At 45.1% G+C, this 27,367-nt stretch overlaps 3 protein-coding genes across 4 annotated transcripts; 2 read left to right on the forward strand and 1 right to left on the reverse strand.

The window, feature by feature from the left end:
- The first annotated feature begins 13,225 nt into the window (after positions 1–13,225).
- Positions 13,226–17,993, forward strand: LOC123406388 (mRNA cap guanine-N7 methyltransferase 1-like). Of its 2 annotated transcripts, none has more exons than XM_045099892.1 (14): positions 13,226–13,508; positions 13,885–13,988; positions 14,087–14,232; positions 14,356–14,424; positions 14,523–14,594; positions 15,048–15,146; positions 15,498–15,554; positions 15,933–16,071; positions 16,163–16,227; positions 16,404–16,454; positions 17,036–17,098; positions 17,298–17,421; positions 17,498–17,559; positions 17,633–17,993. In XM_045099892.1, the coding sequence occupies exons 2-14, from the start codon at positions 13,916–13,918 to the stop codon at positions 17,723–17,725; spliced, it is 1,113 nt and encodes a 370-aa protein (XP_044955827.1). In that variant the 5' UTR covers positions 13,226–13,508; positions 13,885–13,915; the 3' UTR covers positions 17,726–17,993. The 2 variants fall into 2 exon arrangements, with proteins under 2 accessions (XP_044955827.1, XP_044955828.1); XM_045099893.1 differs by having other exon boundaries at positions 13,888–13,988.
- A 4,100-nt stretch (positions 17,994–22,093) lies between these two features.
- LOC123406390 (NAC transcription factor ONAC010-like) lies at positions 22,094–23,778 on the forward strand. The gene has a single exon (XM_045099894.1). The coding sequence runs from the start codon at positions 22,135–22,137 to the stop codon at positions 23,545–23,547; it is 1,413 nt and encodes a 470-aa protein (XP_044955829.1). The 5' UTR covers positions 22,094–22,134; the 3' UTR covers positions 23,548–23,778.
- A 49-nt stretch (positions 23,779–23,827) lies between these two features.
- Positions 23,828–26,498, reverse strand: LOC123406391. The gene is made up of 8 exons (XM_045099895.1): positions 26,180–26,498; positions 25,974–26,086; positions 25,661–25,710; positions 25,328–25,564; positions 24,896–25,045; positions 24,457–24,552; positions 24,334–24,354; positions 23,828–24,247 (listed from the first exon to the last, which is right to left on the reverse strand). Exons 1-8 carry the CDS (start codon positions 26,434–26,436, stop codon positions 24,080–24,082), a joined length of 1,092 nt encoding a protein of 363 aa, XP_044955830.1. The 5' UTR covers positions 26,437–26,498; the 3' UTR covers positions 23,828–24,079.
- Positions 26,499–27,367: the final 869 nt, after the last annotated feature.

Here is a 27,367-nt window from a genome sequence, read left to right on the forward strand (position 1 = left end):
GGAGAATCATCGAGCAAGCATATTATCCCCATGATCCAAGCAACCTCACTCCAAGAGAAGATGCGGACAATCAATACAATCACTTTGCTTTGTTTATTCTCCAGTCCGCAGTGCCACCTGAAGATCTTCCTCACTTGCGTCCCTTCACTTTGGCCAAGGATTGTTGGGAGCACATTATGGTGTTGTACAAGGGAAGCTCAAGCATTCAACGGTCCAACTATGAAGTGATACTTGATAAGGCCGATGAGTTTGTAATGAAGGAAGACGAGGACCCTCGTGATCTCTATCGGAGTGTGACTGCTATTGTTGTGGCACTCAAGGATCATGGGAGCAAGGATGTGGATGATACATGGGTCAAGCGCAAGTTTCTCAAAGCCATCATGCCTTTCAATAAAGCCATGTCATCTGTCATTCGTCAGCGACCAGACTTCCACTCCTTGTCTTCCAGTGAGGTGTTGGATGAATTCATTGCAATGTCAATCATGAATGAAACAGCTGACAATGCACTTGCTCGGGTTCGCTCAAAGACAGCTTCACCCAACCTTGCGTTAAAAGCAAAAGCAACGTTTGAAGAAGAAGAAGAGGATGAGGAAGAGGAGAGCTGCCCTAAAGACATAAAGTATGCCTATCATGAGCACATGGCTCTTGCGTCAAGGCAATTCTAGGGCAACAAGAGGAACTCAAGACCCACCTTCACCAAGAACAACTCGAGTTGGTTCAAACCCAAGCAACGAGTGAGGACATGTTATAACTGTGGTAACGTGAGTCACTTTGTGGCCGAATGTCCCTATGAGAAAAGGGAAGACAACGGGGGCAAGCTCATTCGCAAAGACAAAACCAAGTCATTTCCAATCAAGAACAACTTTGTGAAGAAACCTCACCCAAAGGGGATGGTGGCCCTTGAAGAGTACCCTTCCGATGATGATGATGATGATGATGATGATACAGTGGCAACGGCAACTGTTGCTATTGCCACTCTCTCTCCCAGAAGGTGTCTCTCTTCAACGCCCCCAACGAGAACCACATCACCAAGTGCCTCATGGCAAAAGGTATCAATCAGGTAACCCCATCATTAAGACCAACATCGCTACTGCTCCTTCATTATTAAATTGTGTTGATGATAGTGATGTTGGGGAACTTAATGAGCATGATCTTGGCAAGTTTCTGTGCACTATTAAGGGAGAATCCAAGAAGAACTTTGTTGCTCTCTTGGAACAACTGGGTGAGGCCAATGACCTCATCGAGTCTCATGATGAGACCATCTCCGAGCTTCAGGGACACAGTCGTGACTATGCCGATGAAATTGCTGAATTATCTATTGCTCTAGAAAAGGAGCGCACTCTTCGTTTGGCTCTTGAGGAGTCATACAACGATGACTGCGCTAAAATGCAAAAGAAACTAGATCATGATACTGTTCTTACTCGTATTCTTAAGTCTGAGAAGTATGCTCTTGGGGTTGGCCACGACAGACTCAAAGTGGAGTTTGACACACTTGACAAGGCTCACAAGGTCTTGAAAGGTGTTCATTTCTCTCTGAAAGAGTCTCATGATCAACTCCAAGCAAAGCTTACCAAGGAGATCTCTACTTGTCCTCCCTTTGTGTTAATTGATAATGCTTGTACAACTAATCCTTGTTGTGAGCATGTACATCTTGTGGAGGAAAATGCCAAGTTAAAGGAGAAACTTGAGAAGGGCCTTGTGGCATGCATACAAGGTGAGAAGAGCCTGAACGACTTCTTGAGCACTCAAAAGGGTGTTGTAGGAAAGGAGGGACTTGGACTTACCTCCAAGTCAAAAGGAAAAAGGAGGAACAGGAACAAACGATCTCCTACCCTCATGGACATCTTTGTCAAAGAGGGTGAAGGGACTCAGGAGGTGAACAGGAACAAGGTGGACGATGGTAACGTCAAGAAGGGCAAAACCATTCCTACTAACACAGCCGACAAACTCAATTCTTCTTATGTCTTATGTCGTGCGAGTGATGGGCATGTTTATGCCAGATTTGTTGGTTCCTACTAGTGGGCTATCTGGGTTCCTAAGACCCTTGTCTCTAACATGAAAGGACCCATTAAAAAATGGGTACCTAAAACCAAGCCTTGATCTATTGCAGGAGTTTGCTTCCGGTGGGGTGTCATGGTTGCTCGATAGTGGAGCAACAAATCATATGACCGGAAGCAAGGACTTAGTGGTGGATGTGCATCCTTCTCCATCTATGCCCACCCATGTCCAATTCGCCAATGCATCCTCGTCAAAGGTGTTGGGATTTGGTAAGGTGGTCATCTCTCAAGAGTTATCTATTGAGAAGGTCATGCTTGTTGAGTCTCTTGCCTACAATTTACTTTCGGTTCGTCAACTTGCAATTATGGGTTTTTCCACATTCTTTAATCTTGATACTGTGGTCCTCCTGTGGAGCAAGACTCTTAATGTAGCCTATGTTGGATATGTCGAAAATGGTCTTTATGTGGTGAACTTCTCAAAGCGACCCACTAAGACCGCGACGTGTTTAATGGCTAAAGTTGATGTGGGTTGGCTTTGGCATCGCCGACTAGCTCATGTCAATATGAGATCTTTGCAAAGTCTTCTAACAGGGGACCATATTCGTGGACTAAAAAATGTGAGTTTTGCTAGAGATTGCGCTTGTAAAGCCTGCATTGAAGGAAAGATTCATGAAACTGCTCATCGTCCAATGACTCTCATTTACACTAAGAGGCCATTGGAGCTCCTCCATATGGATCTTTTCGGCACTCCATCATTTGATAGTCTTGGAGGCAGAAAGTACTTCTTGGTGATTGTTGATGACTACTCAAGATACACCTGGGTATATTTCTTCAAAAGGAAGAGTGAGACTCAACAAACTGTCATCAACTTTGCTAATGAAGCTCAACGTCAACATGAAGCAAAGATCTTGAAGATTAGAAGTGACAACGGCACCGAGTTCAAGAACTACACCTTGGATGAGTTTCTAGGTGATGAGGGAATAAAACATCAATATTCAGCACCATATACCCCTCAACAAAATGGCGTGGCAGAAAGGAAGAACCGGACCTTGATGGACGTTGCAAGAACAATGATGGCGGAATTCAAATCTCCATATAACTTTTGGGCAGAGGCCATCAACACAGCATGTCATGCGTCCTATCGGCTCTATATCCGCAAAGTCTTGAACAAGACTCCATATGAGATTCTCACTGGAAACAAACTCAATCTCAAGTACTTCCGGGTATTCGGTTGTAAGTGTTTCATTCTCAAGAAAGGTGCACGTTTAGCTAAATTTGATTCTAGAGCACATGAGGGCATCATTGTTGGTTATGCTACAAACTCTCATGCTTACCGTGTCCTCAACAAGTCCACCGGACTCATTGAGGAGACGTGTAACGTGGAGTTTGATGAAAATAATGGCTCCCAAGTGGAGCAAAGTGGTCTTTGTGATGTAGGTGATGAAATTCCTCCCCAAGCCATAAGAAGAACGGGGATTGGTCAAATACTCCCCATTGAGGAACCCCTTGTAGCCGAAGGAGAAGGACAATGCTCTACTCAAGTGGAGCCATCACCCCCACAAGCCCCACACGCTTCCGATGAACAAAGAGAAGACTCTCAACAAGATGAACAAGCTCAAGGTGAAGATAAATTGCCCAACAATGATGATGTGTCCCATGATATTCAAGCACTTACCCAAGGTTCCGAATGTGCTCATGATCAAGATCAAGTGCAACCACAAGATCCAGACCAAGTAGAAGCACAAGATCAAGATCAAGAGCAACCACAAGTACAAGGACAAACAAGTGAACCTGCTGAAGTCGAAAGTCAAGATGATCAGGATACTGTCTCACAATTCCCTTCTACAACACCAACAGCCGGTGCCAAGGGAGGCTCAAGACGCAAGGGCAAGAAAAGTAAACAAGTCGATGCTCCCCAGTTATCCAATGAAGAACTCTTGGAGCGTCGAGCAGCCAAGATTGCGAACAAGCTGGGAGTCAAGTCACATCTTATGAAGAATGTACTTGGCAGTTTAAAAAGGGGAGCATCCACCCGTCAACAAATTTGGAATTATTGTGAGCATCACGCGTTTGTTTCGTATTGTGAACCTCAACAGGTACAGGAAGCGCTCGATGATGAGGATTGGCTTATGGCCATGCATGAAGAACTTAACAACTTCGAGCGTAACCATGTCTGGGATTTAGTGCCAAGACCAAAGGAGGAACATAATGTCATCGGGACCAAATGGATATTAAAAAACAAGCAACATGCCAATGGGATTGTGATTCGAAACAAGGCAAGATTGGTGGCTCAAGGCTACTCCTAAGTCGAGGGTATCGACTACAGTGAAACCTTTGCCCCTGTTGCTCGTCTAGAATCTATTCGCATGTTGCTTGCATTTGCTTCTCATCATAATTTCAAATTACAGCAAAATGGATGTGAAAAGTGCCTTTCTTAATGGTCCTTTAAATGAGTTGGTCTATGTCAAACAACCCCCGGGATTCGAACATCCCAAGCTCCCCAATCATGTGTACAAACTTAATAAGGCACTCTATGGCCTTAAACAAGCCCCACGTGTGTGGTATGAGTATCTTACTGAGTTGTTACAAGATCGTGGGTTTGAAATTGGGAAGATAGATCCCACTCTTTTTACTAAGAGGGTTAAAGGGGATTTGTTCATATGCCAACTATATGTTGATGATATTATCTTTGGTTCCCCTAACATTTCCTTCAATGAAGAATTTGCTGCACTAATGACCAAGAAATTTGAGATGCCCATGATGGGAGAGTTGAAGTTCTTCCTCGGCTTCGAGATTAAACAAAGCCTAGAAGGGACCTTCATCAAACAAGCCAAGTATACTCAAGACATGCTCAAACGGTTCGAGCTTGAAGATGTCAAGCCGGTCAAGTTCCCCATGCCAACAAGATGCAAGCTTGACAGTGATCCCAATGGTAAAGCAGTGGATCAAAAGGTATATCGCTCCATGATTGGATCCCTCCTTTACCTTTGTGCATCTAGACCAGATATTATGTTGAGTGTAGGGATATGTGCACGGTTTCAATCCGCACCAAAAGAAAGTCATTATATGGTTGTTAAGCGAATCTTGCGATATTTGGCTCATACCCCAAACTTTGGCCTATGGTATCCCAAAGGAGCAAACTTCAACCTAGTAGGCTATTCTGACTCAGATTGGGAGGAGATTGTGTGGAGAGGAAGTCAACTTCTGGAGGATGCCAATTCCTTGGTCGCTCACTGGTAAGTTGGTCTTCAAAGAAGCAGAATTGTGTCTCCCTATCATCCACCGAAGCTGAGTATGTGGCAGCTACAAGTTGTTGTGCACAATAGCTATGGATGAGGCAAACTTTAAAGGATTACGGTGTCACTTGTGACAAAGTGCCTTTTCTATGTGACAATCAAAGTGCTATCAAGATTTCCCTCAACCCAGTGCAACATAGCAAGACCAAGCATATTGATATTCGCCATCACTTCATTCCTGAACATATCAAGCTAGGTGATATTGAGGTTCACTTCATCCACACTAAAGAGCAACTTGCAGATATTTTCATTATACCCCTAGATGAAGCAAGGTTCCGAGAGTTAAGGCATGAGCTAAATATCATTGATTCAAGTAATGTGGATTGAAGCTAGGCACGTTGCACCTTACTATGCATTCTATCTTGTTCTAGATGTAGGCATGGACATAGGGGGAGTGTTGTTCTCTCAATGAACTCTTCCTCCCCCCATTATGCATAAATTGATCTAGTCTTTCACTTTAGCCATTGCCAAATGGCACTTGTGCTTCAAAGACGAGCGTTGGTCATGAACCCAAGGATAATTCTTCGCGGTGTCATACCTTTGTCTCAAACATAGGTGGCCTCGGCCACCGCCCCCACCTTTCTCTCATATGGAAGAAAGGATACAAAATGACAAGTCAGTATATCTTGCTGGTGCTATCTTCTTTTTTTTCACTAACATGTCATTTCCCCACGTCTTTCTCATCTCCTATGTCTCGTTGTGATATTTGCAGCGGTACTACCGCCAGGACTCCAGCGGTACTACCGCTAGGGATAGCGGTACTACCGCCAGGACCCCAGTCTACCACGACCTAACTAGGACTTTTTAGGGCTGTCTCAAGGGGGAGCGGTACTACCGCCAGGACCCGAGCGGTACTACCGCTGCAGCCAGCGGTACTACCGCCAGGACCACAGCGGTACTACCGCTGGCCCGTACCCCTTGGGGTATATAAAGGAGGGGGACCCCGTTTTTCCTGCCTCTTTCTTCTTCCTCGTGGCTCCTCCCTCTCCAACCCCAAACTCCCCCTATTTGGATCTCTATCCGTGGAGCCCCTTCTCTCTGTTGAGTTGGAGGGTTTGCCCCCACTTCTCCTTCCTCTACCAAGTGCCATGGACTCCGGTAAAGCTCCTCCCTCTACTCTCTAGGATGATGTTTTCTTGTTCTAGGGTTAGGAGCATTGGTGTTTTGGATCCATGTCTATGGTATTGTGCTTTGTTCTTGGATGGCATGAAGGATATATTCAAGGGGAGTGTAGGTCCTATGATTCATTGCCTTTATATTGCCATGCCCTAGGTTCTTCATGTTTTAGATCAAGCACTTCTTCTATTTTGGATTAGATCTAAAACTTGAATCCTCTTAACTAGGCATGTCTTTATTTAGATGATTCTTGTGATCCTCATGTTGTTAGGGCTGTGGTGGTGTTTTTAGTGATTATACACAGTACCCATGGCCCTCGTAAATCCAATCTAGCCGTTTCTATGGGTCCTTTTTCATATTCAGATCTGAAAGTCAACCCCTAGCGGTACTACCGCCAGAGGTAGCGGTACTACCGCTAGGACCCCAGTGGTACTACCGCCAGGGGTAGCGGTACTACCGCCAGGAGGATAATTTTTCTTCTTCTTTTCATTTGCTTGGCAATGTGAGTTTACTTTTATGCCTCTTTTTGTTCATTGCCTTGACTCCTTCTGTCGCTCTTTTTCGGTGTGTGTCCTGTGTGTCACAGGTGGTGCTCGCCGCTCGAACCCCCCACGGGACACCCAGTCGAAGCATTATCACAATCCAGAGGCTCCATAGGGCTTTGCCACTTCCGGTCTGCAACCCAAAAAGAAGTCGTTCAAGAAGGCCGCTCACAGGGACAAGGGGGTCAACGTTCACACTATGCCCCCTAAGGACTTTCTGCGGTTCCGCACCAAAAATCACTATCTCCAAGAGAAGGCTGTGATCAGGGATGTCGAGCATGTTTGGTCAACGGATCACTGCAGGATCTATCGCGACACCATCAAGCATTTCAAGAAGAGTTTTGTTCCAGTTCAGTGGATTGACTTGGCTCACCTTCAGCGGAACCTGGATTACTTTGGTGATGCTCTCTCTTTGATTGACAAGCTGGGCATTAAGGAGATCATCTCCTTCAAGAAAGACTTTGATCCAGATGTTGTCGCCCAGTTCTATGTCACGGTTCACTTCTCGCCTGATGACGAGCGCACCCTGGTTTGGATGACTGGTACTCAGAAGATGACAGGTTCCTGGCGTGAATTCATGGCATTTCTCAAGGTCGACTTTCATGGAGCTGACACTCCGATTGGGTCACGTCCTCATGCTGCAGCTTCCACTGATAGGGCCCCCGCCAAGGACAGGTTGCAGCAACTTTATGTGAAGAAAGGTGTGCTCCCCAGGCATCTGGATATCATGCATCGGACCTTCCGCAACACCCTCTTCCCTCGCATTGGCAACTTCGACGAGGTGCACGGTTCTCTGGCTGAGATGCTTCTGCTTTGTGAGGAGGCTATGACTAAGGAGTCTGCCCCTCTCGATATTTCTGACGTGATGTTCACTGAGCTCTGGAACTGCATCATGATGCGCAAGGTTCCCATCTACGGGCCCTACTTGTTTGCCTATATTCGCCAGAAGTGGCAAGACACTTATCCGCTTGAGGAGTTCCACCTTCAGGCTGATTACTTTGTGCACAATCCTATCAGGCTCCGCATCAAGGACAAATGGGCCAACCCATCAACTTCATCTCAGCACATGGACACTGACACTGAGACTGCTGCTGACAGAGGCACCGCTTCTCAGTCCCGCTCTTCTGCTATGCCATCTTGGGCAGTGAAACTGCAGGATAAAATGAAGACTCTCTTCTGTATGCAGGCTAAGGGACAATATCAGACTCATGTGGCCCAGAAGGAGAACCGTCAGAGGCACAAGCATGTCCTGAGGACACTTGATGTTGAGATCTTCAGCGGCTCAGAGGACGACATCACTCCAGATTCTGCTTGGATGCGGGCTCAAGGTTATCAGTGGTCTGATGCAGAGGAGGAGGAGGACAATGAGGAGGGGCAGGACGATCCGGATGCTACGGACGGGTCTGGGGATGATGAGGATGAGGAGTGACCACCTGTGTCGTTAGGTGTGCCCCTTTTTGGTGTCTTGTGCCAAAGGGGGAGAGAGTCTAGGAGCTGGATTTGAGAGTTGAACTTTGCTTAGCTTTGCTTATCTTTCGTGTTTGCTTTGAACTTGGTTTGCTTCTATTTGCTATCTTTGCTTTGTGTGATGTGAGACTTGAACTAGGGTGAGATTTATTTCCATCATATGCTGTGAGTCATATGCTCCTTATTTTCATATATCTCTATCTTTTTGTTCACATGTTATTCACTGTGCAAATCCGGTATTGTCATCAATCCACCAAAAAGGGGGAGATTGTTAGGGCATAGTTTATGCCTAAGTAATTTTGGTGATTGATGACAGTACCGCAAAGGACTAACCGTGTGTGTTAAGATTTCAGATAACACACGTCAACGGCACAAGACGACTCACCCCCTCTTTCCATGGAACAGAAGCACGGTGTACTGTACGATTCTCTTTATTTGAGTCATAGGAACGTCGTACTATTAAGAGGGGACCCGTAGTGGAAAGGTTTGGGTGGAATCAATTATGCACGCACACACTTTATCTCCTTTCCTCCTTGCCTGCAACTTTGGAGTGGCTCCCGCCTTTGTGTTTATCTCTTCTTAGCAAATGGTCCCTCAGCGGTAGTACCGCCGGAGTGCTAGCGGTAGTACCGCTGCAGCCAGCGGTAGTACCGCTAGCTGGCGGTAGTACCTCCCCTGGTCAACGGTAGTACCTCCCCTGGTCAGCGGTAGTACCGCTCTAGGAGCTTAGTACCGCCTTCCTAGCGGTTGTACTTCGACGGACCTTTTTGCGAAGACTTTCTTGGCGGTGGTTGGCCCGGTAGTGCTTACGCACTACCATGGGCCCAGCGGTACTACCGCTGGCTGCAGCGGTACTACCGCTGGAGTGCGAGCAGTAGTACCGCTGCATCCAGCGGTAGTACCGCTAGGCACGGGCTGTAAGTGGGAAAACGGTTGGATTCCCCCCCCCACTATATAAGGGGTTCTTCTAGCGGTGGAACCTTATCTCTTACCCTCCCAAGCTCCATTGTTGCTCCCTAAGCTCAAAAGTGCCTGATCTCCCTCCCTAGCCAATCAAACTTGTTGATCTTTAGGGATTGGTTGAGAAGGCCTAGATCTACACTTCCACCAAGAGAAAAGTTGATTCCCCCACCAATCCCTTGCGGATCTTGTTAATCTTGGGTGTTTGAGCATCCTAGACGGTTGAGGTCACCTTGAAGCCACATTCCATTGTGGTGAAGCTTCATGGTCTTGTTGGGAGCCTCCAAGCTTTGTGTGGAGTTTGCCCCAACCTTGTTTGTAAAGTTTCGGTCGCCGCCTTCAAGGGCACCTATAGTGGAATCACGGTACCTTGCATCGTGCGAGGGCGTGAGGAGAATATGGTGGCCTTAGTGGCTTATTGGGGAGCATTGTGCCTCCACACCGCTCCAACGGAGACGTACTTCCTGTCAAAGGGAAGGAACTTCGGTAACACATCCTCGTCATCATTGGTTCCACTTGTGGTTATCTCTAACCTTTACTTTGTGTATGCTTATGTTGTTGTCTATCTCTTACTTGTCTTAGCAACTCTTGTTGTTAGCTTCATTACGGTTCACCCCATTGTTGTTATTTTTGTGAACCCGTATGTTGTTTACCCTAACTTGCTAAGATTAATTAAAAAGTGGTCGTTGCCTATTCACCCCCCTCTAGTCAACCATATCGATCCTTTGAGTGGCTTTGAGCAGACCTGCAAGTCTTTGGACGACACTGCCATCTTCTTTGACCGATTCTCCATCCTAACATTAGTAGCAAATTTCTGTGTCAAGTGATCAATTCCGTGTTGTGATCGTGTTTAATAATGATTTCAAGAGGGCTAATAATGCACTCTATTTTTCTATACTATGATATATATCATGCTTTTGAGATCAATGGGTCAAAATATTGCCCTACTTAAACTCATAGAAGGCATTCGTGATTCAAGAAAAAGAAAAACACTTCTGCATACAAACTGCAAATGCCAACAACTGATGGTTGAAATAACTAACAATAGGATATGTTCAGTCAGAAAAAAACATTACATTAATTCTCAGCGATGGGTATTAATTCCCAGAGATTGCATAACATTGGTCATAGGATACGTTATGATGGTAGCAATAATGGACTGGAGCAGATTTGGCTCCAAGTTATGTACGAGGTGCAAACCTGCTAGCCCTTCCATGCGAGCATAATTGGTAGTGGCAGCATGTCTTTGGGTAGGTATACTTCTTTTATGAGTCCAGGAGGTAGTGGCAAATATCAATCAGTGGTCGTACATTGCTAAATTTGCAGTGGTAGTGGTAGTGGCAGCATGTCTCTGGGGTAGGTATACTTCTTTTTATGAGTCCAGGAGGTAGTGGCAAATATCAATCAATGGTCGTACATTGCTAAATTTGCAGTGTCCATGATTTTCCTCCATGTTCACGAGTTAAACCATCTCGACTGTAACTCACAATTATAATTTCCGTTCCTCGGTAGGGATTAATGAAGCAACGGAGCAATGAACAATTCAACACAACTCTTGCCAGGCTTGATCGAGTCCTATATAACCAGTCGTGGTGTGAGGCTGAACCCAATGCCATGTTGCAGGCCCTCTCCTCTACTGAATCCGACCACTGTCATTTTCTCCTAACTCCCGACTCCAGACTCCAAGTTCAAGCCACAGAGGAGTTTCCGTTGGAGAAATAGAAGGCGTGGTCAGATAATTTTTTGACTGATATCAGATTGAGAACTCTCATTGTGCATGAGATCATCCTACAGCTTGACATTAATAGAGACTATAGAAGCTTGACGTGCGAAACGCACATCTTCACGGGAAAATTGAAAATGCTGAGTGTCTTGGTTCCCTGGAGAGATGTATGTGGCAGCAACACTCTAGCTTTCTTCCGCTCAAAGAAGGTGATTGCAACACCAGGTTTTTTTTCACTTAAAGGCTACTGTGAGCAGAATGAAAATTTGGACCTCTTCACTTCAGGTTGATGGCACTATTGTTTTGGACCAGAAATAAAAAGAGGAAGTGGTGTGGAACTACTTCGATCAACTTCTTGGAATTTATTTGCCAAGGACCGCCACACTGAATTTTGACGTTTTTGGTTTTTAACCTTGTGAGCTGCTGGAACTAGAAGCACCCAAATTTTAGAGGAAATAAAAAAGGTCGTATTTGATATGCATCGTGAAAAGGTGCCCGGACATGATAGTTTCACGTGTCTTTTTTCAGGAAATGTTGGGAATTCATCATGGGTGTTGTAACGCTCCATTATTGTGATTCTACCAATAAAGAAAATAATCAGGTTGGTCAAGGTGAGGGGAATTTGCCCCCTCGAGTATTAAATTACATCTGATACTATCTAATTAGATGCATGCTCACTAGAATGCCTCATTTTTCTTGTAATTTGCAAATTTAGCATTCTACCGACAAGACTTGCAGTTATCTCTGTTTAAATTAAGATTAGGAGAGTTGGCTAATCTCTTGTGCATACATACAGTGTATATTTCTCAACATGGAGAGTAACAAATTGTTCTATCTCTTTGATGTTGGTATATAACATAATTTTTGTCTTTTGTCTATTTATTGCCTGTAATGTTTTGTTACGGGATTGTAAATTTAATATACATCGAGATCAATCTTTGATAGTATTCCGGTTCCAGTGGGAGTGAACGACCTTTTCAATAACATACTAATTTACAATATTAAGGTACAACCACTAGCTAGCCGTTGATTCCATAAACAAGTGCTATTCAAAGAAACACTGTTTCTGCTTTATTGCTCACTTTGAATTGCACTATAAACTAGACTTGGATGACACTGGTGGGGTGTCGTGTTAAAATAGAGGACATAGATCTTGAGCGTGTATGCTATTTTCGTGGTTACTGACGACCAATTAATTCAAAATTTAAACATTTCTTACAACACTTGAACATTTCCATCATTCAGTGTACATCTATGACTAGAAACATAAGATGCCTTAGTCCGCAGCCCCAGGCAACATGAACCTCTACAGAAAATAATCTACTACCCCTATAAAAACAAGAGATGGGCAGGTCGAAATAATCAGACGCGTTCATAAAACAAATAATTTCCATTGCAATACATCGACTCCTTTCATTAGATTACATTTTTTAAAGCACGAAAAAATATGACATTTTTTAAGACCACTTGTATATTAAGATAAGACATGTTTTATTAAGCATGACAATGTACTAAGAACAAAGTTTTGGGTTTAGGATAAAATTGTTCTAGATTTTTAGAAGATTGTTATAAATCCACAAGAAAAAATTCCTAACTTTAGGAAATTAATTATCCATGTTTTTGGTTCTTGGTTAATAAGCTTGCCACGATAGTTTTTTATTTTTAAAACAAGCTGGTTACAACAGTTGATCCAATAAATTTTCGATCCTTGTGTATCTCAGAGTACATACACCTCGCAGTAACACCGAACAATAAGTACACCACCATGAGTGAAGGTGAAGGTGAGAATAAAACTAACAAAGCCACAAACCAAACAATGCAAACATTTGTTAGCCATTTTGCAAAGATGGTAAGGTGAAAGCATAATTCTTCATGTTGAGATTAGTTGATGTGGGTCATAAATCAAATAATTAGTCATGTAACAGACGATGGTTAAAGGGTGTGATGATTTTTTTCCCGGTGCAACGCACGGGCATTTTTACTGGTCTATAAAACAGAGGAAGATACTGTCTTTCCCATCCGACGGTCTCCGTGATGGATATGGTGTCTCGTTTGATTTGAGATGAGCATCGAAGATGCCCTAATCTTGTAGGGAATAAAAACAAATCTCGCTAAACGGAACCCGTCCCCTCACCTCGACGGCTCGACCTAACCATCATCGGCTCGCCACGCTCCGACACGCGCCCAGCCGCCACGCCCTGCCCTGCCCCTCGACGCAGCCGCCACACTCCCCCGCCCTCTCGTCTGTCCCTCGAGAATCTGTGGCTGGCGCGAGCGGGCAAGCGGCACACCACCGCGGCGGCGGTAGTAGGCTAGTGGGGAAGCGGGGGCGGCGGATCCGGGAAGAGCAGCGGCGGCGGATCGGGAAGAGAAGCATCAGCCATCAGCAAGACCCCCTCCCTGCAAGGTATATATGCGCATAACCAATGACCCAATAAGCTGCCAGAATTTTTGACGAGTCTGTGATATTCAATCATATTTATTGGCTGGATATGTTGCTATAAGCCCCTGCGCGAATTGATGTTGAAGATTTTTGTGGCATGTGTGTGGTATTCAAGTCATATTTTTGCAATCCATGTTGGTATATGCTGCTGCTGTCTGAAATTGTGTTGATGGATTTTGTTGCAAGTGTATGACATTCAAATCATGAGTACAACACTGATAGCTAGTCTTCATGAATACAACAGTGATATATTTAAACATGAATGAATACAACAATTTGTCTTGTTCAAATTTGTATGCAACATTCGTAGCTGGCTTTTTAATTATAAACCACCACACAGAAGGAAGGCTAAGGCTGCAATCGCCGGCGTGATGAACAAGCGACCCCGCGAGGACGAGCCTTCCTCCTCCCTTGCTTCCGCCCAAAAGCGCCAGTTCGGTGCAGGTATCTATTCCGTCTCTTCGTCACTAGACCCATTCCAGTTGCTGCTGACCCCCAATACCTTGCGACGGCTAGCTTACTAGGGTTTGATCTTTGTGTAGGTGGCGGCTATGGGGAGCAAGAAGGGTACTCGGAGGAGCGGAACAGTGCAAGGCGGGTGGCGGACCACTACAGTGCCCGGTCGAATCAGACGCTCGAGGAGCGCGAGAACAGCCCCATCATCTACCTCAAGAAGCTCAATAACTGGGTAACCACTTGCTGTGCTACCCATCCATTCATCCCCTAAAACCCATTGAGAAAATGTCATCTCTAAGATGTTGGGTAAAACCAGTAAGAAGCAATGCTAATCCTCCAGTCTCACCTTTGACAGATAAAGAGCGTCCTGGTTCAGCTGTATGCGCGTCCAGGAGATTGCGTTCTAGATCTTGCTTGTGGCAAGGTAAACATAGCTTTGCAAGTGTTAATTAAGATAAGAAGGATTTTTGCAGTTCCAAGGCAGTCCTGATATATATTGATTCTTCGCGAGTGTTAATGCAGGGAGGTGATTTGATAAAGTGGGATAAGGCCAAGGTTGGCTATTATGTTGGGGTTGATATCGCTGAAGGCTCGGTTAGTTTCCCATCACAGGATAAACCTATATTATATGCATATATAAATATATATATAAGTTAATGTAATGTATTCTGTTGTTCGTGAGTTAGGTTTTTCCATCTCTGTAATGCTTTGGCATTTATGCCTACCAGTTGCTTTTCTGTATAGGGCAGATTTGTACATTGCCACTGTTTGGCAGATATTATTTTGTAACCTGTACTGTAATCATTTGAGCATATAAACTTATCTCAAGGTAGTGGTAAGCTATATATTCAATCTTTATTTCACTTGTTTCTTATCGGTGTCCTTGGTAAAACCTTCAGACTTATCAGCGGTCCTGGACCATATAAACTTGTGTATTCGCTTCTGATTTCCTCCCTACCTCTTGTTGGCCTCAACTAGTAGGCAGCAACAGATTGAACACTTTAAGTTTGTGATCTCCTTTGATGTGTTGGAGCTTTACACTGGCAGATAAAAGATTGCATGACCCGTTATAACGGCGACTCGGATCAACAACGAAGGAAGAAGTTCAGTTTTCCTGCACGGCTTATTTGTGCTGATTGTTACGAGGTAAAAGTAAATGGTAATACAATTTACCTTAGGAACCAAACCTAAAGTGGTGGCGTGCTCTGTGCGTGCAAGCAGACACAGTGCCACAGCTTGTTTCAAGTATTGAATAGTTTTCTGTAGTTGAAACCAAATTATACACAAGAAATGGATCCTTCCATAAAACTCATGCCAATGTATACATTCATTTTGTCATTAACTAGTAGGTGATTCTGCTTATACTTCCACATCACCAGGAAGAATATACTTTACCTTACCCCATATGTCTATCAGTCTATTATTTGTGGTGCTCATAAGGCGCTCATCAAGAATTATAAAGTGCATCACAATGCTTCTGTTTTCATGTTTTTGCAGACTCGTCTGGATGAGTATCTATGTGAGGATGCTCCATTTGACATATGCAGCTGCCAGGTGAGTGACCTAGCTTTATATTTTGAAGGACGACTTCCATTTTCATAGTTCGTTGTTATTATTTGGTCAGTTCAATCATCTATTATTTCCCACTTGTCAAAGCAACTTTGAATTTTAGAAACCTTTTGTGAATATATACCTACTTTTAAATCTCACTATAATCATTATTGACAATTTTCATTCAAACAATTTTGTCCTGAAAGATGTTGAAACCTAAGTATCATTGCTATGTCCCAGCAATTTAAATGAAGTATAATGATCTTTAATCTACTTTTAGTATGTAATGTACCGTCAGGAGATTTAGAATATCTGGATGATAAATGTGTATGATTATGAGGTTTATACTTCCTATTCTGATGGCTTGTCTATGTATTTCAGTTTGCAATTCACTACTCATGGTCAACTGAAGCACGTGCAAGACAAGCCCTCGCTAATATATCTGCATTGCTTCGTCCTGGAGGCACGTTCATTGGAACGATGCCTGATGCTAATGTCATTATTAAAAGGCTAAGAGAAAGTATGTTACTATCTTGAACAGTAATTTGATTGATCTCGTCAAATTAGACTGTACTTGTCACAAGATGTGTGATACAAATTTATATCCTCAGCTGAAGGGATGGAGTTCGGCAACAGTGTTTACAGTATTACCTTTGGTGAAGAGTACACAGAAAAGGTAATTATGTTTGATTATAATAGCTTCTTACATGTTACTCCCTCCATCCCATAATATAAGACCTTATTACATCCAGTATACTCACATATTGTATCTAATAAGGTCTTAGATCATGGGACGGAGGGAGTAGTTTTCATTACTGACTGATCATTTTTGTTGTTTTCACAATGTTGTAGAAATTCCCAGCGTCCAGGCCTTTTGGTATCAAGTACAAGTTTCATTTAGAGGTGACAACACGATTAACTTTCTAATAACTTGAGCCTTGTATCGGTGGCCTCTTAGTTTTTCAAGATGAATACTGATGTTCATATTCGAGTGTTTACCCAAATTGTAACAGAGGAACAAATGGATTTGTTTGGGTAATTTTTTTGATTAGGTTGCCCTCTTGTGAATTTGTATGCACACTACCCTTTCTAATGCTTATCTAAATAGTATCTATTATGTGCCCCTATTCAGCTTCCGATACTGCAGCTCTGAAAGTAACTAGTGATTTATATAGTACTATCTGTTTATCACAAACTCTACACTCCTGTAGGTTACATATTTACTTTAGCCTAAAGCTCTTCCATATTCTAAACATTCCTTTTTAATAGTATTAAACTGACGTCCTTAGTATTGCCCTTATCTTACATATACATGTCTTTTTTTGACAATTTACATATACATGTCTTGTTACAACTTGTTTGGGTGTTTATTGCCCTATATGCTGTACCTAGCTTCCTGCTTTTCACTTGTTATCTTTATTCAATTTTTTCATTCATAAATTTACAAAAACTGATTCAGTAACAAATTCTTTGGCAACATGCAGGACGCAGTTGATTGCCCGGAGTGGGTTGTTCCGTTCCATCTCTTCAAACTACTGGCAGAGGAGGTACGCAACTCGACAACCAATCTATTGCTCAATATGCTATGGCGACCTGTGCTTTTCTTTCCTTATGTCAAACTAGTTCATTTCAATATTCTGTTGAAGTTTTTGCTACCCTATTCTTTTGTTATCTTTTGTTTTCTTTTACGAATTTGCTCTCAGACAGATGCTAAGGCTATGACCAAAAAATTGTGCATTTTTGCAGTATGATTTAGAGCTGGTTCTAATGAAGAACTTCCATGAATTTGTACACGAGTATATGCAAAGACCAGAGTTTCTTGATCTCATGCGAAGGCTGGGTCCTCTTGGTGATGGACGATCGGGCCAAAGTAACTAGACTACCTACTGAATTCGCTGTTGTCTATAAATATCATTTCATTACCTTGACGTATTTGAGTTACGTAGGCACGCTGTCACAAGATGAGTGGGAGGCATCCTATCTCTACCTCGCATTTGTTTTGCGGAAGGTATTTCTCATGCTGTTAACAACTGAACAACGCGCGGTCATCCTATGTTTGCTGACATGCTCTGTTTATGCAGCGAGGCCCTCCACCGTCCCAGCGGAGAGCCAACAATCCTAACAGAGGGAAGACCTTCCTTGCTGAGGAGGACATCGAGTTTCTTGGCATATGAAGCAGGCTTTGCCGTCCTGGAGCTTACTAACAACTTGCCAATTCTATGCTTCACATTGCGGTGATGAAAGTTGTATCTTTAGTGGCTCACCTGTGGTCTCCCCAAGGTGTATGCGATATATATAACTTCACTAAGTCTTATGTATGAACAGCACGGGCGAGAGCAGCGATTCGGTGCCCAGGCTCATCTGCACCTGCACCTGTGATGAAGAAAAAAAATCAAAACAAATACTAGAAAAATTCAATAAATTTTAATTTTTTGCATGGTAGATAATTGCATCTCATGCATCAAATTATCTATGATGCAAAAAATATACTTCCTTCATTACTAAATATATAAGACCTTTTAGAGATCCTACTATAAACTACATACGAAGCAAAATAAATGAATCTATACTTTAAAATATGTATATATACATTAGTATGTAGTTTTTAGTGAAATGTCTAAAAGATCGTATATTTAGGTAGGGAGGTAGTAATTGAGTTTTTCTTTTTCTTTTTTGGTATTGTTTCTGATTTTTCTCATAAACGGGTGTAGATGAGCTTGGGCTTAGAAATGGATATTCCCAGCACGTACTAGTTACTCATGTAATCTTGTAGAGATGAATACATATTTAGGGTCATATAGTTGATGCGATAGCTCAAGTTCTATGCGGAACATCGAAATATTTGTTCAGACATTTTTCTTGTAAAGTAGTACTTGCACCTAACAAGTTTGGGCTCGAATGCCTCTTAGGTCTTGTTTGTTTCATAAGTTCTAGGACTTTTTTAAGTCCCAACTTATAAGTCATAAGTCCCTACCTGTTTGTTTACAGGGACTTACAAGTCCCGAGTCCCTACCTGTTTGTTTATAGGGACTTATAAATTCATGTTGCACCTAATAAAATACACTTGTTCACATAACCCTTGTTCATACAAATGAATTGCAAAATAGTGACAAATGAAATAACAATTGTTCATAACACTTGTTCATACAAACGAATTATGAATTGCAAAATAGTGACAAATGAAATAACAATTGTTCATAACACTTGTTCATACAAACGAATTAACACTTGTTCATAAGAACCAAAATAAGAGAGAGTACATAAGAACCGAGATAACAGAAATTACATAAGCGAAGAACACTTCATATCATTGTTGTTTCAAGGACCACAACCCATTAGCGACCCAAGCTCTGAATTGATTCATAGCAGCACTGTCCATCTCATTTGTTGAATCATTTGTTGTAGTCGTTGGCATGGACAATGGTACATAATTTTCATCTTGATCACACAAGTCGAAATCTATATCGGCGAGTTGACTTTGTCTGATAAAATTGTGCAGTGCAATGCAAGCCACAATTATTTTGCTTTGTTTCTATTGTGGATAACTAGGCAAGTGAAACAGAATCCTCCACTTGTTCTTCAGGACTCCAAAACACCTCTCGATGACATTTCTAAGTGAAGAATGTGTGAAATTGAAGTGTTCCTTTTTTCCTCTAGGCATTGTGCCATCACGGTACTCCTGGAAATGATAGGTTAAACCCTTGTATGGTGAAAGATAACCCGATCTATTTGGGTACCCTGAGTCCACAAGATAGAACTTATTAGGTGGAGGTTTTGGAAACTTGTCAGCAAATCTGGATCGGGCATCATTGAAGACCCTCATGTCATGCACTGATCCTGGCCAACCAGCTAGGACAAATGTGAATCTCATATCAAAGTCACACACACACATCACATTCTGACTCTTCTCCTTATGTCTATTCCTATGCTGGGCAGCAGTGGCAACTAGTACCACAACTTGTATGTGTGTACAATCTATTGCACCGGCTGCGGCCTCCTCCGCCCTAGGGCACGGGCCTACCACGACCAGGTCCGATCGGAGGAAGGCCATGATCGGCCGACTGGTCGAAGAGGAGTTGCTGGTACGAGCCCAACTCCGGGAAGTCGTCGACGTTGCTGTTGAGATCCAAGAAACGCCTGAAACCCATTCCCCTCCTGAGATTTCCACCGACGGATGAGAACTGGGAGAATAAAGGCATCTGCTCCTCCTCCTCATCAGCCATGGTACGGTGACCTGGGACGCGGAGATCGTCATCAGCCATGGCGCGGTAACCTGCAGTCAACATGGATCATCATCAGCTAAAATGTCAACAAGAAACTGGACATTTTTCAGTTCAACAGCCAAAATGTCATCAGTTCCATCTTTTTCAGTTATTATCCAGGAAACGCAGCAAACTTGGCACGCAGCACACACCCAACAATACTACTGCTGAATTCTGAAGCCACCACTACCGAGGGAACCAGCAACATGCACGAACCATGCGGACTGCTGGAGTACCAGTACATGAACCATGCGGACCAGAAAGCTCCCGCGATGCAGAAACGGGGCGACGGGGGGAAGAACCAACGCAGAAACGGGGCGGCGGGGGGGGGGGGGGGACGAACCGAGGCACAAAACGTGAAGACGGGGCGGCGACGGGGCGGGGCGGCGACCGAGCGGCGACGGGGCGGGGCGGCGGCGGCGATTGGGGCCTGCGAGCGACGCGGGGTAGGGCGGTGCGGCGGCGGCCACTGGGTGGATCGATGCGGGACTTTTTTCACGGGCTAACGAGCAATAAGTCCCAATAAGCTCCTCCCACAGAGTCTTATTTGATAAGTCCCAAATCACCATAATAAGTCCCAATAAGTCCCTTGTGTTTGGTTTAGGTGGAACTTATAGGGACTTTTTTAAGTCCCAAAACCAATAAGTCCCTGGAAACAAACACCCTCTTATTCGACCGCATCTCTCTTCAATTGAACAACAAACACCTTACAAACTTCAAAAGAAAAAAAGTTATAGAGGAGCCTGTTAATCAATTTACTGTATTAACTAGCAAAAGAGCCAGTGCGTTGCAACGGCATAACAAAATTATGCCTTTCGAATCAAGCGATTGATAGCATATTTTACCTATAATGAGCTCCTGTCGTCGCACCGCCCCTCCTTTCCCCCTTTATCCCTCTCCATGTCTCCTTTCTGACATGAGCTCCAGATGCCTTGGATCTGACCGAGCTCCAGTCTTCCTCGTCGTGACCGGTGACCCCGTCCTCGTCACCCGCCGCGTACAGGTCCGTGCGCTGCGAGCTCCACCCCCCACCGTTGTTCTGTAGATCGCGGGTTGAACGCAGAGTTCTGTTTCACAAACGAAACGTTTTTCTCAGATATTCACTAAGAAAAGGACCGCGGGTTAATTTATCAGAAACAAAGTTTTTTTTTGTAAAAACACAACGACGTACAACCAGAAGCAGTATTTGCTTTATTATTAGAGATAGAGATTAAGGACGTTGATAACGTCCATACGTGTGGTGGATGCAATATCCGTCCACACGCCTATAACACACAGATTACAGTCACGTCGCGCATGAATGTGAGAATCTTTTTGGATTTTTAGTTTTTAAATGTTTTATCTTTTAAATAAAAATTTGATTGAAGATCCGTTTTCATCATTAAATCCATCGCGACGAGATCTTCGAAATTAGATCTTATATCAATATGTTTCGATAATATTTTTTTGTTAAAATTTGTCATGTCTATTACACATGAATTGCCATGGTGTTTACACTGAAGTTGTCATGATATTTTTCAGCTACTTTTTCTTCTATCTTTAAAAGTAAATTTTGACATATTATAAAAGAAAAAAGTAAATAGAACATGTCATGACAACTTTTTTTTGAGAGAGTTTTTTTCATTCATATCACGAATCAGTACAATGAAGTTGACCCTTACAAGCACACTGAAACGCAAACACGAAGGACCTTAAACACCTAGAGTACCTAAGACAACCATAACAAGAGGATCTCCGGAGCCCAATGTCACCATCCCTGAATCTTGAGAGAAGACTCGTGTAGCAGAAGGATCTGCAACCAGTCGCAAGCAGGTCATCATCTTCGACCATGGTACAATTGCCGCCACGCTGTTTCATCGCAAGCAGGTCATGACAACTTTAGTGTAAACACTATGGCAAACTATAATGTGTAAACAAGACAACTTTTGGCCATTTTTTTTTCTCGAAACGTATCAACATGGAATATAGTTTTGAAGATCTCGTCGAGACGGATTTAATGGTGAAAACAGATTTTTAACTGAATTTTTAATTAGGAGATAAAATATTTTTAAACCGAAATTAAAAAGATTTCCGCTGATATCTCACGCGTGAGCTTTTTCGTTAATTAATCAAGGGCTTGTTAATTAGTCGTTCCCGCGGTTTCCAATCCGAGTCCGTGAGTGGCAATCATGGAAAGATCTCAGTCCGACTCGAGCGAGGTTAGCTAGATCACCAAGCCACCTCGTCTATATTAGCGACGGAACCCTCCACTTCCACCGATCGAAACAAGAAACGGAGCCAGCGAACGCGGAGCGGAGCGGAGCGGAGCAGATCAGCCCAACATGGAAGCATCCAAGTTCGGCTTCGGCCCCAACCTGCCGCCGGCGTTCAAGTTCGACCCCACCGACGACGACATCGTCGCCTACTACCTCCTCCCGCGCGCGCTCGGCCTCCCCAACCCGCACGCGCACGCCATCATCGAGGACGACCCCGGGAGCGCCCCGCCGTGGGAGCTCCTCCGGCGGCACGGCGGCGACGGCGGGATCGACCACGCCCTCTTCTACGGCCCCCCCACGGCCGGCCGCCGCAGGAAGCGCACCGTCAAGGGCGGCGGCGTGTGGCAGGGGCAGAAGGTGAACGAGGGCATCGCCACCCTGCTCGGCCCCGGCGGCGCCGAGCTGGACATCGCCTACAAGCGCTACGATCTCACCTTCAAGCGCAAGGTCAGCATGGGGTACGTCATGCACGAGTACGAGATCACGTCGCCGCCGCTCCCCGGCAAGGTGCTCAGCCGCGTCAAGATCAGCAGCAACGCCAAGGGAAAGGCCGCCGCCGCCGCCGACCAACAGATTGTGCTCCCGGACCCTGAGCTGCCGGGCACGAGCTACTACGACCACGCCGCCGCCGCCGACCAACAGGTTGTGCTCCCGGACCCTGAGCTGCTGGGAACGAGCTACAACGACCACGACGCCGCCGCGATGGAGAGCAACGGCGAGGGACTTGGTGACACGCAAGCTGGTGCTCTGTCTGGCGGCAACGGCGGTGACTACTGCTATGAGCCTCTCAACTGTATCCTCCCGGAGGGCGAGTACATGGACAACGGCCTCTCGTTCACCGACCAGCTTGCCGCGGCGATGAACAGTGACGGCCAGGGATTCACCGCCGCTCAAGCCGGTGCTTTCTACGGCTGCGGCATGGTGGAGACGAACGGCGCCTACTATGGCCCTTCACCGTTCTTCCCGGTTGCTAGCCAAGAGGTTGCCCCATGGCCTAATCAGCTGGGCCAGATCCACAGCCACACCCAGTACTACGCTGGAGATGACGCTGCCCTGGTGTGCTACGGCGGCGAGCAACAAGCCGGTGGCGCTCTGTGTGGCTACTACAACGATGACGGCGGTGTCATGACAACCGAGAGCGCCCACTCAACTATTTCTCCCGGCAATGACGGGGAGCAGAACCGGGACGAGACCTATGACTACATGCCTCTCGGCGACAACGCCGGCGACTTCAACTGTGAGCAGAACCGGGACGAGACCCATGACTACAGGCCTCTCGGCGACAACGCCGGCGACTTCAACTGTGAGCAGAACCGGGACGAGACCTATGACTACACGCCTCTCGGCGACAACGCCGGCGACTTCAACTGTGAGCAGAACCGGGACGAGACCTATGACTACAGGCCTCTCGGCGACAACGCCGGCGACTTCAACTGTGAGCAGAGCGACGCCGGCGATGCGGCCACCGATCGAGAGTGAACTAGTCGAAGCAATACATCTAGGAACTACTCGTAGGATATGGGATAGCGTATCATACTACCATACCATGTCATGTGCTTGTACCGATGGATGGTCTACAATTACGCACCCGGATTTTTTGAACTCGATCCTTAACAATTTTATTACATACGTAAAGTTGTCGCCTCTGGTTGAAAGTTCTTTTCTTACTTATTACACACTCAGATGTTTTTCTACTGATCGGACCTGCTCGGATGTCATTTGGCCACACAAATTCGCAATAGCCTACAAATTTTGGTCATAATCGAAGCCACAAAGATTCATATTTCTTTTGCTATGTGCTTACTGTTTATCGTGCTTGTTGTATGTCTGGGTGTAGAACAACCACTCTCTTTTCTCCCTGAATGTATATATGGCTCAGACATCCCAAGTTGCTATAAGCTTTTATGACTGTTTACACTAGCCAAATCACTGAAGAGAGAATTCTGCTTTGGTGAACCATGGTGATGATGTAGCCCTAATTCGAAGGTCTGATCAACAATCCAGTCAGTACTCAGTAGGGCACCGTGGCAGTGACCGTTCTATGCCTGGGGTCTGTCAGCACGGAGCACACATTGACGAAGCCTGCTTGGCTCAGCGCATCCTCCAGATCCAGCATGTAGTACTCGTCCAGGAACGGTTCAGTGCTCTTCATCAGGGTGAACAGAACGGGTGATAGTTCCTGAAACGGTAACAAATTATTAGTACTCTAAGTCAACGTGAGTGAGAATCAGATGAGGAGCTTCAGTAAATTTTGCTCGAGATTACCTGGAGTACTTTTGACTTTGGCTGAGGCCAGTACAAAAGGAAGTGGAGTTAGATTTCAGAACTTTTCTCAAAACAGTTGTGTTACCAGTAATAACTTCATATTGGGAAACTGAATTTTCTTACTGAGTTGTCTGTTAAGGCGATGGTTCCTCCTGGGCGAAGCAGTCTGAATGCTTCCTTCGCTAATCCGATTATTGCTCGTGCTGGACACTCGTGGCACTGCAGGTGTTTATAGAATTGCACTTGCAGCATTAATGGTGATTTTCGAGCTACCATTTCATTTTTCAAAGTCCTTAGCACAGCGTTCATGTAAAGAAGTCTATAATCCTAATTAGATGCAAACATATGCATATCACTACAATTGTGTATGATCAAGAACAGCTATTGTTTTGTCGCTTCAACATCTTCTCTTTTAAAAAAAATCAGTCTTTGTCTCCCTTTCCAACATTATTGAGGGTATCAGCTAATGAGACAACATTGGTTGATTTTTGAAAGACAAAAATACAGGGAGATTACAATTGTTTATTTCGTGATAACCATTTCAAGATATGATAGAGATTACCACATAAGCAAGGGAGACGACGTCGAATGAATTCGGTGGCAACCCAGTCGCTTCACCGTTTGCATGAACCCAACGAATAGGGTTTTGCCGAGACAGTTGTTCTTCTTTCTGTGCTGCCACGGACAGGAAGTAGGGCGATAGATCTAATCCCTTGATAATTGAAAAGGCTCCAAATTAGCAGATCCATATAGAAACCAACCAAAGAATCGTCAGTATGCAGAAAGATAGCTATAACATAATATTCCTAAGAATCGTCAATATTCATCAAACTGAGCCGAGAATACATCGAGACTGATAATATTATAGCATGTTTTTTTCAGAGATTCTGGATGCTATGATTTTCACAATATTTGATCATTTCCCCCCAAAGCACTAGCAGATACTGAACCTTGACAACACATTTTTCAGAGATGTGGCAAGAGATGCACTTACGACAGCCTTAGCCGAAGGGAACTTCTCAGCCAGGTATCTGGTGCTCACTCCCACAGAGCAGCCAATGTCCAAAATGTCATTGATCTGGCAGTTTCCCCCCGAGTACTTGAGGTGGTGCTCCTCAATTGCATTCATCCAGTTTCCCCGAACAATCCGGTTCGCTTCTTCGATCGTAGTAGCCTCGGGTATGGCCCTCTTTGCAATCGACAGGGTAGCAGCCTCAGCCTCAGCTGCAGCCTGCATCATCAGTGATCAGCAAGAGAGAGAAACAAGAGCTCTGCATTCAGTCGAGCAGATAAAATGTGCATAGATATGAGGGAAGCAAACAGTTACCAGCCATGATAGGTTCCCTTCGTCATAGGCGTGGAATGGGCTCAGATAATCTGCTCAACATAAGCAGGCCATATTAATGCTTCTGTTTCCTTGCCAATATCTCAGTATCGTATCGATCAGACCATCCAATTGGAGGTACGACTGAACTACTAAGGAAAAAGCTTAATCTTGTCACTGTTAAATCAATGCGATTGATACGAATTAATCAGCCAATGAAGATATTAACTAATCAACTGACGAAGAAATCTGCTGTCGAAAATAAAAAGCTGACGAAGAAGCGGGGATGGTCGGAATGGTGGGATGAGCTGCTCACAGTCAGGGTAGACGATGTTGGGGTCTCTTATCCTCTCGAACACCTCGTACACGTCAGACTCCAGCACCTTCTTCGTCATCTCCCTCCACGGGATGTTGGACTTCTCCGCCGTCCTGGAAAAATATCATCCATGGCTTCCTCCATCACGACGTCCAAGTCCAACCACCACCACCACATTGCTCACGAGGAGCACAACAAGTAACTACCTGATGATGACCTCGCGGGAGGCGAGCTTCATGAGGGAGTAGAGCGGCTTGATGGCGATGAGCGCGGCGACGAGCCGCGACACCGGAGTCTCCCCGGACCACGCCGGCCGCTCCAGAGACCCCTCCTGCGGCGCGGTGCCGGTCACGGCCGCGACGACGACCGCATTTCGCCTACGGCCGCGGCGTCTGGTTTCTTCATGGTGCCGCCGGAAGCAGCCGGTGGCGGTGGTGCCGGCGCGCCCGAGGATGGCTGCCATTGTAGGGCCGCTCTCGGAAATGCTACGGGGATTTTCGCGGCCGTCGTTCTACGCTCGACCGTGTGGCTGTGGTGATGACGGCCTTTGATTGGCGCTTGGGATTGTGTTGGTATCTGAGTGGAACTCTCTAGCCAATAGAACTCAGACATGTCAGCCAACACAGGGCTTACCTTAGAAGCTGACGTGGAACGAGGGCAATCTAAGAGCATCTACACTCGGATCCCTCATGCCCGTCTCAAACACATGTGTATGCCGTCCTATCACTGATCGGTCATGAAATTTCGACCCAACCGAGCGTCTCAAACGAGTCTCAAGTGCTCGAACTAGCCGACATCCCTCATATTCAACCCAAATAATGGACGCACCCGTCACGTCGGACACGACATCCTGACCCCACGGTAAATTGCACCAAATCCACCTGGCAGAACTGCCGGGTCCATTTGCTCTTTGCTCTCTTCTTCCTCCTTCGTGCCGTCCATCTCGTAGCTTTGCCCGTTCCTAGCCTCTGCCCCGCAAGCTCCGACAGAGTAGTCTTCTGTCCCGTCCTCGCCGCGGAGGACGTCGTCACCGGCCCGGAAGACAACGCAGTACGTCCGCCAACTCTCTCGCTCCGCCTTGCGCCGGATGTGTTCGACACAATGTCTGATCAGATTTTTGTCAATTTTTTAGGGAAATGATGGATCCTTCGTCCAGCGAGGAGTATGGACCAATGGAGCTTGATCAAATGAATCAAGATGAGTTCTTCGATTCCTCGGATTTGGATGAAGAAGTGGACATGATCATGCTCATAACCATGCAAGAGGAAGTGGACCAGTAAGAGCAACTCCAGCAGACCCCGCATCCCGTCGGCCCGCAAAACGCGTTTGCAGGTCGGGAAAAACCGCTTTTGCGGGCTGGCTCGGTCGGTCGCAGATGCAGACCCCCCAAACGG

This window comes from Hordeum vulgare, chromosome 6H (genome assembly GCF_904849725.1).
Source record: "Hordeum vulgare subsp. vulgare chromosome 6H, MorexV3_pseudomolecules_assembly, whole genome shotgun sequence".
In the NCBI taxonomy this organism is placed as follows: domain Eukaryota; kingdom Viridiplantae; phylum Streptophyta; class Magnoliopsida; order Poales; family Poaceae; genus Hordeum; species Hordeum vulgare.

Bases quoted from the DNA above. Each gene is read 5' to 3' on its own strand.
- LOC123406388 (XM_045099892.1), top strand. From the start codon at position 13,916: ATGAACAAGCGACCCCGCGAGGACGAGCCTTCCTCCTCCCTTGCTTCC. The intron at 15,147-15,497 runs GTAAAAGTAAAT...ATGTTTTTGCAG, and splicing joins TTTGTGCTGATTGTTACGAG to ACTCGTCTGGATGAGTATCT. The intron at 17,560-17,632 runs GTATTTCTCATG...CTGTTTATGCAG, and splicing joins TCGCATTTGTTTTGCGGAAG to CGAGGCCCTCCACCGTCCCA.
- LOC123406390 (XM_045099894.1), top strand. From the start codon at position 22,135: ATGGAAGCATCCAAGTTCGGCTTCGGCCCCAACCTGCCGCCGGCGTTC.
- LOC123406391 (XM_045099895.1), bottom strand. From the start codon at position 26,436: ATGGCAGCCATCCTCGGGCGCGCCGGCACCACCGCCACCGGCTGCTTC. The intron at 26,087-26,179 runs GTAGTTACTTGT...ATATTTTTCCAG, and splicing joins TCCCGCGAGGTCATCATCAG to GACGGCGGAGAAGTCCAACA. The intron at 25,046-25,327 runs GTAAGTGCATCT...TCAATTATCAAG, and splicing joins TCCCTTCGGCTAAGGCTGTC to GGATTAGATCTATCGCCCTA.